Source organism: Hyperolius riggenbachi, chromosome 1 (genome assembly GCF_040937935.1).
Source record: "Hyperolius riggenbachi isolate aHypRig1 chromosome 1, aHypRig1.pri, whole genome shotgun sequence".
NCBI classification, from domain to species: domain Eukaryota; kingdom Metazoa; phylum Chordata; class Amphibia; order Anura; family Hyperoliidae; genus Hyperolius; species Hyperolius riggenbachi.
Window position 1 is genome coordinate 597,645,266 of NC_090646.1, and position 14,714 is coordinate 597,659,979.

Sequence of the window (14,714 nt, forward strand, 5' to 3'; positions counted from 1 at the left end):
CACTTGGTGTTTAATGCACACATTCAATTCTTTATGTAAGCAAGCCACAGTGTACACTGCAATGGATATGTGTGAACAGGCAAGTAGAGAAGAAAAGGTCCTTTGGCTAATGGAAAACCTGTTCCTGCGATTTACATAATGCTGCTGCTGCTCTCGCATTTTACAGATCCCGAAAGATCCTAAAAATGGGAAAAATCAAGTACGGTAGAAAAGGAGTCTAAGTCTAATAAAAGTTACTTGCTACATTTTTCACTTGTTAAGTGCTGAAAAAAGTATTTTGTAGATAAAACAGTAAATATTAGGTAGCTCAGGAAACAGAATGAATGAAACAGACCTGTAGCGGAAATAAACTTATGATATAATGAACTGTACGTGTAATACAGCTAAGAAATATATTGTACATAAGTGGAAAAGAAAAGAGTCTCATATTGTTTTCCAGTAAAGGAAGAGTTAAAAACTTAAGTTGTTATCTATGCACAAGAGCTTCTCTGAGCTATTCGACCCAATTTGGGTTGAATACAGTCCTGTTTTCGGAAGCACTTAAAGAGCCAAGAAACAGTGAGAGACATCATGAGATAAGGTTTTACTGCAGGAAGGTTCAAATGGTCATTATTTCTGCTTTGTTTTATAGCTTAAAAGAGAGTGTGGTTTCTAAACTGCAAATATGAGAGAATGATGCAATGTTATAAAAAAAAACTATATAACTGAAAATAAAAATATGAATCTCTTTTCTTTGCTACTAATGTTCTTGTTCTATTCATTATCCGTACTACACATACAATTAATTATATATTTTTTTGCTTCAGGTTTGCTATTAGTAGTATAGATTACAACACACAAGACTGTTAACAATGCTCTGGATGAGCCCATCTCACACGGATCTATACATACATATTACTTGTACATCCAAAGCTACAACAAACTTTTCATAAATTACTTATCACCTAATTTATAAAAATAACCTTTCAGCACATTAACAAGCAAAATAATCACTCAAAGTAAGTTGTTCCTGATTAACTTCATTTCAATATTACTTTTCTTACCTTAATTATTGGATCAGTGAATAATGGCGCACAGCGCCAATGCATAAAAATGGCGCTGCATTAAAAAGATACGCTTATCGCTATTTATCGTTAGTACTGCATAATAAGGGCGCACAGGGAAAAAAGAAGAAAAACGGCACACACTAACGTTATTTATCAATAGCGCCGTTCATATGCCAAACAGCAGACATTATTGCGCACAGTAACGTTATTTATCAATAGCGCCCTACGTAAGCCAAACTGCAGACGTTATTTAACTGCAAAACGGTGAATGGATTTAATGTAACACTGTCAAGGTTAAAGGGTTAGGCACCACCAGTGGAAAGTTAGGGTTAGGCACCACCAGGGAGCTCTTAGGGTTAGGCACATCGAGGGGGGTGGTTAGGGTTAGGCACCACCAGGGGGGTGGTTGGGGTTAGCCACCACCAGGGAGGTCTTAGGGTTAGGCACCACCAGGGGGGTGGTTAGGGTTAGGCACCACCAGGGAGGTCTTAGGGTTAGGCACCACCAGGGGGGTGGTTAGGGTTAAACACAACCAGGGGGGTGGTTAGGGCTAGGCACCACCAGGGGGGCTCAGGGTTAGGCACCACCAGGGTAAGGGTTAAGGTTAGGCACCACCAGGGGGGTGGTTAGAGTTACGTACCACCAGGGGGGTGGTTAGGGTTAGGCACCACCAGGGGGTAGGCATGCTCGGAATTGCAATTTTCCGTTCCGCGGTAATTCCGCATCCCGCCGATCCGAAATTCCGGTTCCGATTCATTCCGGCGGTATTCCGGAGCTGTTCCGCGGAATGCAACGGAATTCTGCTGAACATTTTTTAAAATCTCTCTGAGAGGTTTAGCAATTCCGTTCCGACTACCGGAATCGGAAATGACATAATTCTGGCCGGAATCGTAAGGTTAGGCACCACCAGGGGGTGGTTAGGGTTAGGCACCTACAGGGGGGTGGTTAGGGTTAGGCACCTCCAGGGCAGGGGGGCTGGTTAGGGCTAGCCACCACCAGGGGGGCTTAGGGTTAGGCACCACCAAGGAAGTGGTTAGGGATAGGCACCACCAAGGAAGTGGTTAGGGTTACGCACCATTAGGGGGGTGGTTAGGGTTAGGCACCACCAGGGGCTGGTTAGGGTTACACACCACCAGGGGGGTGGTTAAGGTTAGGCACCACCAGGGGGGTGGTTAAGGTTAGGCACCACCAGGGGGGTGGTTAAGGTTAGGCACCACCAGGGGGGTGGTTAAGGTTAGGCACCTCCAGGGGGGTGGTTAGGGCTAGGCACCACCGGGGGCTTAGGGTTAGGCACCACCACGGAAGTGGTTAGGGTTAGGCACCACCAGGGGGGTCTAGGGATAGGTACAGAGAGGGTTCTGTGAGTTAAAGCTAATTTTCAATAAAATAAACAGAGCTAAATAACAATAAGGCTTTAACGTTAAATAGCGATAAGCGACAAACGGATTGGCGGCAACACCGTGCGCCATTATTCGCAGGTGCCATTTTTAGATGGATCCCTTAATTATATTATATTTTTACTCTTTGGGAGGTTAAAAATATAACATACAGTAGATAAGGTGCCCAATGAGGAAAAATGAATCTATTTCAGTGCAGTCTTTTTGGAAATCTCTGTGACAACACTGTATGAATGGCTGACCCTGCTGTGCCCCACTAGTGTAAGCAAACTGCTGGCAAGAGAAAACGATTTCAGCAGTGTTTCCATTAAAACTAAGCATATAATTCCGTACTTACAAACCATTCACTTGAACCAGCTGAGTAAGGGTTTAGCACTGGACTGGTGTTTGGTTTCTGTGCAGCAATATTGATTCGTAGTCCCAGCGCATTTTCTGAGTCAGAGGTCTCCTGGGAAAATGAATACAGTGATGCATAGTTAGAAAGCAATGTGATACAGTCATAAATAGTTTCTGTACTTAAACTGTACATTAATTAGCAGAAAACTGAAATTTAATGACTATGGTTATATCATATATGCCTTGCACACCCTATCTGAGTGTAATTTGACTGCTGACAGATTCCCTGCCCTCTGCCTCTGCTTTTCAGTCTCCCTCTGATCCAAGTGTTATCCCACATCTGTGATCTGTTTTCAGTATATCAGCCTGAACAGCGCTGGGTGCAGGGGTGCCTCTAGCCATTTTGTCACTCCAGGCGAGCGAACCTGTGGCGCCCCCATCTGGCGTATCCGTGTCCCTCCTCCTTGCCGGCAGTCAACCCCTTCCCCCCCATAGTGCTGCAGTGAGGGTACAGGACTGATATTTTCCTAATGCACAGAGAAGACAACAATCCTATATAATAAAAGGCAACTGTCCCTGCTCACAGCACGCGTGCGACGGGTGCGCAGAGATAGACCTAGCCCGTTTTTAAACGGGCTAAAGTCACTAGTGTAAAATAATACAGCCAGCAGCAGGGGTGAGCCTGGGGTGCCTGGCACCTGGGTGCAAGATTTTCTCTGGCACCTATGGGAGTGGTTAAATTAACCGCGCCCAACCACATAACCACACCCATGCCCTGCCTAATCACACCCACACCTTCCACCTCTTTACGCATGCATGTGATACCCCATTCCTACCCCTCTTCCATGGGCTTGCTCCTGGCTGGCTTTGGGTGCCTGCCAGTCTGCTAGTCTCTGGACTGACTCAGGTTGAGAGGCTCTGCGAGTGCGACGCAGTCGCACACTGCGTATTTATGGCTGTCTGCGGTCACCCTACTCACGCTCGCTGTCGTCGGCTCCTCCCCCCGCCAAGCCCAAGCGTGAGGTGGGCTGCCTGTATCTTTTCCGTTGCGCCGCGCAGCCTGCCAGTGTTGCCAACCTTTCACGTTATTTTTTACTGACAAATACCTAAAAATTTACTGACAGAAGATTATTTTTACTGACAAAATTTCCCCACTAAATGCACATAAGAGACAGTGTTTCACCAGTAAATGCACGTAATGACAGGCAGCCTTTCATCAGTAAATGCACATAATGAGAGACAGCTTTTCACCAGTAAATGCACATAATAAGAGACCGCTTTTCACCAGTAAATGCACATAATAAGAGACCGCTTTTCACTAGTAAATGCACATAATAAGAGACCGCTTTTCACCAGTAAATGCACATAATGAGAGACCGCTTTTCACCAGTAAATGCACATAATAAGAGACAGCTTTTCACCAGTAAATGCACATAATAAGAGACCGCTTTTCACCAGTAAATGCACATAATAAGAGACCGCTTTTCACCAGTAAATGCACATAATGAGAGACCGCTTTTCACCAGTAAATGCACATAATAAGAGACAGCTTTTCACCAGTAAATGCACATAATAAGAGACCGTTTTCACCAGTTAATGCACATAATAGGAGACTGCTTTTCACCAGTAAATGCACATAATAAGAGACCGCTTTTTACCAGTAAATGCACATAATAAGAGACCGCTTTTCACCAGTAAATGCACATAATAAGAGACCGTTTTTCACCAGTGAGTGACAGGGAGCCCCTTTAGGCAGTGAGTGACAGGGAGCCCGTTTGAGCAGTGAGTGACAGGGAGCCCCTTTAGGCAGTGAGTGACAGGGAGCCCGTTTGAGCAGTGAGTGGCAGGGAGCCCCTTTAGGCAGCGAGTGACAGGGAGCTCGTTTGAGCAGTGAGTGACAGGGAGCCCCTTTAGGCAGCGAGTGACAGGGAGCCCGTTTGAGCAGTGAGTGACAGGGAGCCCCTTTAGGCAGTGAGTGACAGGGAGCCCGTTTGAGCAGTGAGTGACAGGGAGCCCCTTTAGCTAGTGAGTGACAGGGAGCCCGTTTGAGCAGTGAGTGACAGGGAGCCCCTTTAGGCAGTGAGTGACAGGGAGCCCCCCAGCCGCCGCCGCTCCTGCTCCCCCTCACCTTGCAGACCTCAGGATCAGTGGCGACCCGACCAGTACGAGCGGGCGCCGGACGCACCCGCTCTATATGCGGAAGTGATGTCACTTCCGCATATCAGGGCAGGTGCTGGGTCCTAGCGCCCGCACGATTGGTCGCCACCTGATCGAGGTCTGAGTGAGGCGCCAGGAGGGAGGGGGGGAGCAGCGGCGGTGGCCACAGGGACGGAGGGAGCGGCGGCCACAGGGGGTGAGCAGCGGCCAGGCGGCGCCTGTCTGAGACAGGCGCCTAGGTGCAATGCACCCGCAGCACCCGCCCGGGCTCGGCCCTGGCCAGCAGGGCAGACTTGTATGTTTGGTGGAGGATTGCAGAGAAAGTCAAACCAACTCTTGTGACTGTTTCTACAGGAAGCAGCAACAGCTGCAATTTGGTCCTCTAGTCTGGTGACACGATGCATCATACATACACTGCATTAGCTGATCTCCTGAGTGTGGAAAGTTATTGTGTAATGCCAGCAGACGCCATCCTGTAAAATCAAAGGATTTTTATTGTGCAGTGAATGTGCTATATGATATAGCAAATTCACTGCACAATAAAAATTGTTTAATTTTACAGGATGGCGTCTGCTGGCATTACACAATAACTTTCCACACTCAGGAGAGTAGACTGTCCACTGCCAGGAAAGATCCTATAGGGGCCAGGGTGGCTGGCTTACCTTATGTCTCAATTTCTGCTCACTGTGTGCTGCTGTGTCACTGTGCTGGCTGTGTCCACATTCAGGCTGACTAAAAGCCACCAGCCACGTGTTTTGGGAGGGGGATGATCGCAGCCAGACACGAAGTACCGCAGCGGGCCAGGGGGCTCAGGACGGATGCACAATCTCTAGCTACTAGCTAGCTAGCAGCATCCGGCGCCCTGGCTGGCGAATCACGCGGGGGGGGGGGGCATTAGGGGCGGAGTTAGGGGCGGCGCCACACGAGGTAAACAAGATACCCGTGCGGCTGCTGCTATAGAGGGGGGCTGGCCGAGAGGAGGGAGGTGTAAACATTGGAGCAGTGTAAAACACTGCTTGAAGGTTAATCTATTGGCTGGGAGCTTCCCGGGGGGCGTACATAGAGGCAGTGGCAGAGAACTCCAGGGAAAGAAACGATCGGTACGAGCTTGTCACACGCACATACAGTGACAGCGGTGACAGGCTGATTGAAATACCCCCCCCCCCCCTCCGGCGCGCCCCCCCCCCCCTCTCCTGCCGCCCCCAAGCGGCCGCCTATATTGTCTGTAGGTAAAGGCGCCCCTGGCTGGGTGGAAAACTTCCCTCCCAAATCAGACTAAACCTGCAGGTAGCTGATCACAGATGTGGATTTCAAATCACAGGTATTATTTAGCAGCCCAACAGAGAGAGGGCCGGTGCACACCTAAAAGCGCCAGCGTAATCGCAAATGCTTAGCATTTTTAGAAGTGATTTTTCTAAGAGATTCTAGGCATGTGCCTAGCGATTTTTTATTTATACCTAGCGATTTTTGGAGCATTTTTTTATGTACAGTAGAGCTGTAATGTACTGGTTTTATTACAAAAAAACGCTTGGAAAATCTGATCTAGCGCTTTTCAGAGCGATTTTCCACTTTCCTATACCTAACATTGAGGCTGAATCGCCTCAGAAATGCATTTGTGTTTTGGGAAAAATCACATCGCTCTGGTGTGATCCATCCCATACGGAAACATTAGCAAAGCCTTTTCGAAACGCTAGTGTTTTAAAAAGCGCTCAGAAGCACTCTAGGTGTGCACCAGCCCAGAGAATATCAACTCAGTTTTCAGCTTGCTGGATCAGAAAGATGTTAAACTTTTACCAGGTAAGAAACAGTTACGGTACTTTTAGGAAAGACTTCTCTTTTAGAATATAGTAATTGATTGACATTTTTGGATTCACTACAAGGCCCCTTTAATTTCCACATCATCAGCTGCTAGGGCAATATGGAACATCTATCAGTAGAAGTCATCCTCAGGCCACCCACTACCATTATAAGCTTTATTATCAAGTTCCATGCTTTGCATTTTCCATAGCAGTGAATGGAAATTTTAGGCGCCAATTACCATAATTACCGAATTCCATCTACACCCTTAGACCTTAATAGTAGTTCTAGTCCAGCAGTCTCTCTCTCTCTCTCTCAGCCCTGGTACCCTACATGTTGTAAGTGAGCAGCTGGGAGGGACATTTACAAAGACATGTCAGAAGCAAACAAGCTCTTAAGCTTCTGCAAAATGTAATTGTAATTTTCCCACCCTACCTGTATACAAAGTAATCTGCACCACTGCTGCCTACATCTGTTCTCATTGGGTTTGCAATATTTTTTCCAAAATTAAACAGGTAGCATTATTGAACCAGATCCAGAAAAGTGTAGTGTTTCTTTTGGCCACTAGATGGAGGAACTGATAAAAGACTATACAGTATTATCTGAAGTTCAGGGAAGACTACAAAGGCTTATATGAATCAGAATCAATTTATTTGGCCAAATAAGTTTGCACTTTCAAGGAATTTGACTTAGCAGTTGCTTAATTCAGCACCGCAGGGTTTTTTGCTTAAAAACCAGAGCAATTTTCACATTTCAGCGCTCCTCCCATTCATTCACCAATAACTTTATTGCTACTCATCAGATGTAAATGATCTATATCTTGTTTTTTTTGCCACAAATTATGCTTTGTGAGGGTGATATTTGCTTTTAGTAATTATGTTATTATCTGTGCATTTTAAAGGGAAAATGAGAAAAAAAGAGAAAAAATACACTATTTCTCCATTTCCATCCACTATAGTTTTCAAATAAGCAATGTTACCATAGGTAAAACCCACACATTGTATTTGCTAATTTGTCCTGGTTATCTCAACATTTAAATAATGTTCCTAGTACAATGTATGGCGATAATATATTAGTTTCTGGTTTGTGTTTTTTGATTTCTCATTGTACTCTATCAGTAATTAAAAGCCCTTATCTTCATGATTAACAGTAATACACTCTCATGGCATACATATTTTAAAAGCTAAGTCCCTAGGGTAACTATGTATTCTTTTTTAAATGCTGTCACTTTTGTTGTTTTTACAAGTATTAATTTGGGGGTATAGAGTACATGAAAATAACAGTTTTATTGCTTTTCATTCAGTTTTCCGGTAAAAAAAATCACATGACTTATCCCTCAGTTGTCAAACACCACAAAATCTATTCTCTCACTTGTCACGGTTAAAATGATACCCTATATACATAATCAGATAGCTTATTGGGCATACAGCACACTGTTTACCACAAGTACGCCTATCTACTCCCCTGAGCTTCAGATGAAGTTTTGTGGGGAGTAGATAAGCGTAGCAAGGGTTTCAAAGTGGTTAACAGGTGCAAACAAAACAAAACAAAACAATATGCCAAGCGCAGTATGTAAGTTATAGTGGCAGTAAACAGGGTGAGAAGTGTTCATTTTTTTAATGCTTTCAAGTCCTGTAATGCAGGTGGTTCTGCATTAAAGCGGATCCGAGATGAAAAACTAACTATAACAAGTAACTTGTCTATATATCTTATCTAGAGTTTAGATAGTTTACACAGCAAATCTAGCTGCAAACAGCTTCAAAAGTGTATGATGATTTATTCATATGCTACAATAAGGGAAGCCATGTTCTGTTTGTCACATCATCACAGGTTGAGGGCTGGAGATGCTATCAGCTTGCCTGTGTGTAAATTCAGTCCCTTCTTCTCCTCCCCTCTGCCTCTGAAACCAATGGCTCCTCCTCCTGCCCAGACTGAGCTCGCATAAGCCCTTGCCACGGTGCCAAGGCACAAAAGGAGCTGTGGGCAAGGCTTGTTTAGTTTATAGGGAATTAGAGTATTAAAACAAAACAAAGAAAGTATTTGGCTTGAGGAATGCCCTATAAACTATATGAAAGGAACACAATTATGCAATGAGTAAAAGTTTATCTCAGATCCACTTTAAGCATGGCTACCGCCTGAGGAAGAAGCTGTTCCTGTGCCTGGAAATTGAAGTTGCGACTGACCGGTATCTCACATCTGAAGGAATAAGCTAAAAGATGGAGTGAGCAGGGTGAGAAGAATCACCCTCCACATGTGGCATGGTCCGTATGACAACTTCGTCTGGAACCATGGCTCCAGATTTCCAGATGAAGTGGCCACATAGACCACGCCACACGTGGAGCATTCCCTGCCTTCCTCCAGCCTACTCTTTACTCTGCGGTGGACTATCACATCCCTTCCATGGTACGTAAAATCATTGCCACTTTTTTGCGCAGCCAAACTTGTCCGGCATGTATATGCTGGTCTGTCAATTATACACTTGCATTACATTTTTGTTATGAACTTCTGTGAGCATATTTCTCACTATATGAGCACTGTCACTTTTTCTAAATCACTCTTGTGTTCTGCACTTTACCTAGATGATATAAACCTTTATTATTGGCGTGCGTTGACTCCATCATCAGACCGTACAGATCCAATTTTAGTTGTCCTTGCAGGGATTAGGCAGATATAGGGAGTGAGGCAGGAGGTACTCATTGTCCCACATATCTCACATGAAGGGGTGAAACCAACAGTTTGTTTGGTATGGATTGTAACAATTTTAATTGATTTTAAATTGTGGTTTTGTATGTGCCATTGACCTTTTTTGATACCAATAAAATGAATTGGATAGGCTCTTTGTTTTTTTTTCCCTCTCTTGAAGTCAATAACAATTTCAAGATTTCCCCTATAGCTTAAAGTGGATTTGAGGTGAAAAACTAACTATAACAAGTAACTTGTCTATATATCTTATCAAAAGTTTAGTTTACACAGCAAATCTAGCTGCAAACAGCTTCAACAGTATATGATTATTTCTTCCTGTGATACAATGAGAGCAGCCATGTTCTGTTTGTGATCATTACACACAAGCAAGCTGATCTGCATCTCCAGCCCTAAACCTGTGAAAACTTTACTCCCCTCTCCTCCTCCCTCCTCCCCTCTGCCTCTGAAATCTCTGGCTAGTAACCTCATCCTCCTCCTCCTGCCCAGACTGAGCTTCCATAAGCCCTTGCTACATGGATCTGAGAGTGCCTAGGCACTGGAGAAGCTGTGGGCAAGGCTTGTTTAGTTTATAGGGAATTAGAGTATTAAAACAACAAAAAAAAAGGATTGGGCTTGAGGAATGCCCTATAAACCATATGAAAGGAACATAATTATGCAATAATTAAAAGCTTATCTCGGATCCACTATAACATTGTCCAAAATCTCAAAAATTCTGACCCTGGAAATCAGGGGAGCAGTCCCTGTGATAACAGGGGGGCCCAGAGCTACTACCTCAATCCCCTTTGATAAAGCAGTCGACACTATATAAAAATATATCTGCATTCCTAATAAATAACTGTAAGGAATGTATTTCTCCCAGGCGTGCAAGCTGCAGGACAACAATAGCAAAGAGGAAAAATAAAAATCCTGCTAATACAGCTGAACAACCAAATACGGTATGTCAAAAAAGTCATATTTATTTTCTCCTAGACCAAGGAGATATTTTAACATTATAAATAAAATGCCTTTTTAAAGAGACTCTGAAGTCTCTTAAAATTCCACTTTTTATTTCAAAAATGTGTAACATCATTCCCCTAACTAAAACATCCCCGCGGCAGAAATCTAACTAAATACCCCCAAACTCCCCGGGGGGCAATCTGGGCAGCGCTTCCGTGAGAGGCAGAGCTTTCAACGGCAGATCTGCCTCTCCACGTGTCTGTCAGCCCGGATCGCCGCCTCTCCCCGCCAATCTCAGTCTTCCTTTACTGAGAGGGACGGGGAGAGGCGGAGATACGCGCTTTATAGCTGCGTGTAGAGGCAGAGCTGCAGCTGAAAGCTCTGCCTCACACAGAAGCGCATAGGGCAGCAAAATCCACGAACAAGAAAGTTGTGGATTTTGCGAAGGGAGTTTGGGGGGATTTAGTTAGTGTCCAGCCACAGGGATGCGGCGTTTTAGTTAGAGTGATGTTAAACACATTTTTTAAATAAAAAGCTGAATTTTAAGAGACTTCAGAGTCTCTTTAAGCCACCAGCAAGCAATACAATATAATAATTTTGACAGTACTTTTCCACCTACTTTTTGGTACTTTTTCAATTGCAGAGAGCACAAGTTATTATAAAAAGAAAATAAAAATGATCTAGAAGAATACGTAGGAGAAAAAGTCAATTGGATCAGACTAACAACTTTGTCAAGGACAGATGTACATTTTGTAAGTTTATTTCCTTCTGAACTTGGGCTGTAAAGTGTATTTAAAAAATAAGAGTACTTCCTCTCTCCTTGCTGCAGTAATTATACAGTGTGTGCTGTAGCGCACAGGAACTGACAATTCAGTGTTGTGTGGACTTAGTCTTTAATTTTACAACATACTGGTTGCATGTGGCATGTGTAATTGATAACAGCGCAATCTTAGCCGTTATCATTGAACCAGAGCTGTTATAATTGCCACCACGTTGGAGGGAATGAGCTCAGTCTAGTAGCTGCACAGAGAAAGCAGCCAATTACTGTCACCACTTTACATACAGCGAAAGCGCCACAAAGAATCTGATTGGCTGGCCGGCGTTGCTGGAATGTGACACAGACGTCAAAAATAGCAATGTGCGCACCAGTCACCGACTGAGACACGATTTTTCCAAATTCTAGCGCACATGTTAATTAAGACAATAATAAATAATAAATAGACGTAACCCAGTCAACCAGACAGAGCTGATATCATTCACCACATCCGTGTGTCAGTCTCAAGGACAGCAGCAATGCTTTTGAGGTCTGTACACAAGAACTCAGAAGCCTGAAGCCCTGTGGTCTGGGGCCTACTACATGTCTGAAGCAGGGAACTACTAAACTGAAACATGCATCATGTAGGTCTATCTGCTAAGCCGGTACTGAGCTTGATTGCCAGAAAAGGGTTGTTTATTTCCGATCCCCCAGCTCAACTGATCAACACTTTTACGCGCTTTCATTACTATGTTGTCAATAACAATTTTGCCTACAGGTGCATTCAAGTGCCTTTCATGCCACAGTAATAAACACTAAAGTCTTGATTCACTAAGACAAATAGCATGCCTTATCAGAGATAACACACCTTATCAGAGATAGCACGCCTTACCAGATTTAACACACCTTATCAAAGTTAACACGCCAGAGTTGCACAGTGAGCACTACAAATGTATGCCTGCTAATTGGCAATGACGAGAGCTCCACTCGTCCTGCCCTAAGCCCCTGCGGGTTCGTAGTGCTCGCTATGCTACTCTGATAAGGCATGTTAACTTCGATAAGGCGTGTTATCTCTGATAAGGCATGCTATTTGTCTAAGTGGATCAAACCCTTAGTCTGGACTTACCTGAACAGCAAAAATGTGTTCAAAACATCTTTCCTCTGTGCTGATATCTACATTCTTAGTTATAAGTCGGTCCACGGTCTCCTTGAATTGTCCTCTAGATGTCACTCTCGATGACAAGAGATCAGCATCTAATGTAGCGTTGTACGTGATAGCCACTGTAAAAGGACAAGCAAAGGATCAACTCTGCATCTATTTTTGGACAAAGAATGGATAAACTTAAAGTGGACTTGAACTCAGAACTTCCTCTCTACTCTAAAAGATACTCAACAGCAAAATAACCTTTACAGAAAAACATTTCTTTGTTACAGCTGATACAAATCCTGCAATAAATCTGCAGTGTGTCTACTTCCTGCTTTCATGAAAGCAGACATATTGTTAATATCCTGTGCTTTCAAATGAGCCTCTCTGCCATGGCAGGTAGCTGCCACAGCTGAGGGATCAAATTACAACTTGTGATTAGACACAGATGAGGGGGAATTAGACAGGCTAAACTCTAGAGAGAGAGAATCAGGGGTGTCAAACTAAATTACAAAGTGGGCCGAAATTGCACACTGGGACCTAGCCAACCTCCATGTCTACTGGCCACCTTCTTCTCTTATAAAGTTCCCAATTGTATAATGTCCCCCCTCCAACCCCTATACAGTTCCCTAGTGTCTAGTGGTCGTCCCTCCCCTATAGTTTGCTGGTGTATAGAGGCCCCCACCCTCCTCTATACAGTTCCCTGGTGTCTAGTGCTTCCCCCCATCCCCATGGCTTGGCTGGTGATCTTAGGGCTTCACCTCCAGTATAGCTTCCCTGGTGGTCTAGAGTGGGCCAACCATAATGCAAAGTGGGGAAACCACTTGAGGGATGAATTTATTGGCTCTGAGGGCCAGATTTGGCCCGTGGGCGGGAGTTTGACATGTATGCTCTAAATACATACAGGGTGCATTTGTCTATGTTTTCCTTCTGTCCAATGCAAGAGTTCAGGTCCACGTTAAATAAGCACAGGAACATGATCATGAGTCACATGAAAACACAATGATGGCTGCAGGTAATGTATAATAATGACGGTGGGTGTATACCACTGTAATAATATCTGTAAATATCACACTCACTTGTTTTGTCCTTGACATTAGCAGGCCTGAAGCGGGCCGTGAAGCAGATTCTCACGGAAATCTCACTGTATTTATTTGTGAGAATAATTTTGTCAGGATTAAATGATGCCTTCACGGATACATCTGCGATAGCCAGGGACCTAAAAACACATTGATCTTTTAGGAAATGAATATTTGTGCTGTATATGAAAAACTTGCAAATATTAAAAGTCAGATTCCAGCCATTAAAAATGATTTTAGTTTTTGACAAGCATGGAAGGGGTTACAGGGTTACCCTGTGGTGCCGCTTGTGGCAGAACTCCGCTCTTTTCCTTATCTGGCATGAAGTAAGATAATATAACATTGGTAGGTGAGGCAAGAGAGTTTATGAGAAACAATGAATGGAATAAGTAGTCTTTTACTTCATATACAGCAATCCAATTACATGTGTCTGTTCTTTCACAGAATAAAACCTGACCTGCAATCCATCCCTACAGCTTATCTTTTGTAATTTTTTTTTTCTTTTTTTTACACAAGCATGGAAACACATAGTAGTAAGAATAATACCATTCACTAATGCGATAGTGTGCAAAATCAAGTTCCATAACCCTTGTGGCTTCTTCTTCTGGCATGATAAGGAGACCTAAAGGGTTTCAAAACCTTTTTTGTTTTGTTCTTTTAATATAATGAAGGATGTCAAAGGTACACCATACTGTTAAATTTAACTGACAGCTAACTCAGGCAGGGCCAGATTTTTGGGAATGCCACTAAGAGTTTGCATGTCAAAGTAAATCAACTCTCCTGGTCCTAAGCCTCCCTGCTTTGCTGTACATACAGCCTGAATTCCCAGAGCTCTGTGCATCTTCCTTACTTCCTGGTGTGCAATGACTGAGACAGTCACAGCTTGCTCTGCTGCATCTGCTGTGTCCTGAAGGTCCCCGGGACATATAAGCTACAGCGAGCGGGCCTTGGCCTTTAATACAAATCCGGCCCTTCTCTTTTGCTACAGGGATATGAAGTGGAGAGCAAAAATAAATATTACATAAACATTAAATATTATTAAATAATACAATAATTACAAACTTTCATTTTAATGGAAAGTGCTCTCTGTTGCTGCTATCTTAGCCAAACATATCACGGCAGATTGGATTGCTTTGGGCTATCTGTACTGAAGAGTATTGCATTTCCCAAATATTTGGCAATTTTATTCACTCACCAAAACTGAACTGCTTTTCCATAAGCACCAACAGACACATCAGTAAGAGAATCTCCGTTTAAATCAAGGTGACCATCCAGTGATCTCCCAAAAAACTGCAAAGGCGTAGCCAATGAGGATCCAAGTATTTTCTGAATGGAACAAATCAACAAGGTAAGAATATGCATATA

At 43.7% G+C, this 14,714-nt stretch overlaps 1 protein-coding gene across 1 annotated transcript in view; it reads right to left on the reverse strand.

Annotated features, from left to right (window-relative positions):
- Positions 1–14,714, reverse strand: part of ITGA2 (integrin subunit alpha 2) — a 192,287-nt gene that overhangs the window by 37,212 nt on the left and 140,361 nt on the right. The window contains exons 15-18 of the mRNA XM_068249456.1: positions 14,545–14,675; positions 13,350–13,489; positions 12,253–12,407; positions 2,781–2,891 (exon numbers count right to left, since the gene is read on the reverse strand). Of these exons, the coding sequence (XP_068105557.1) occupies positions 2,781–2,891; positions 12,253–12,407; positions 13,350–13,489; positions 14,545–14,675 (537 nt within the window). The remainder of the gene's footprint in view (positions 1–2,780; positions 2,892–12,252; positions 12,408–13,349; positions 13,490–14,544; positions 14,676–14,714) is intronic.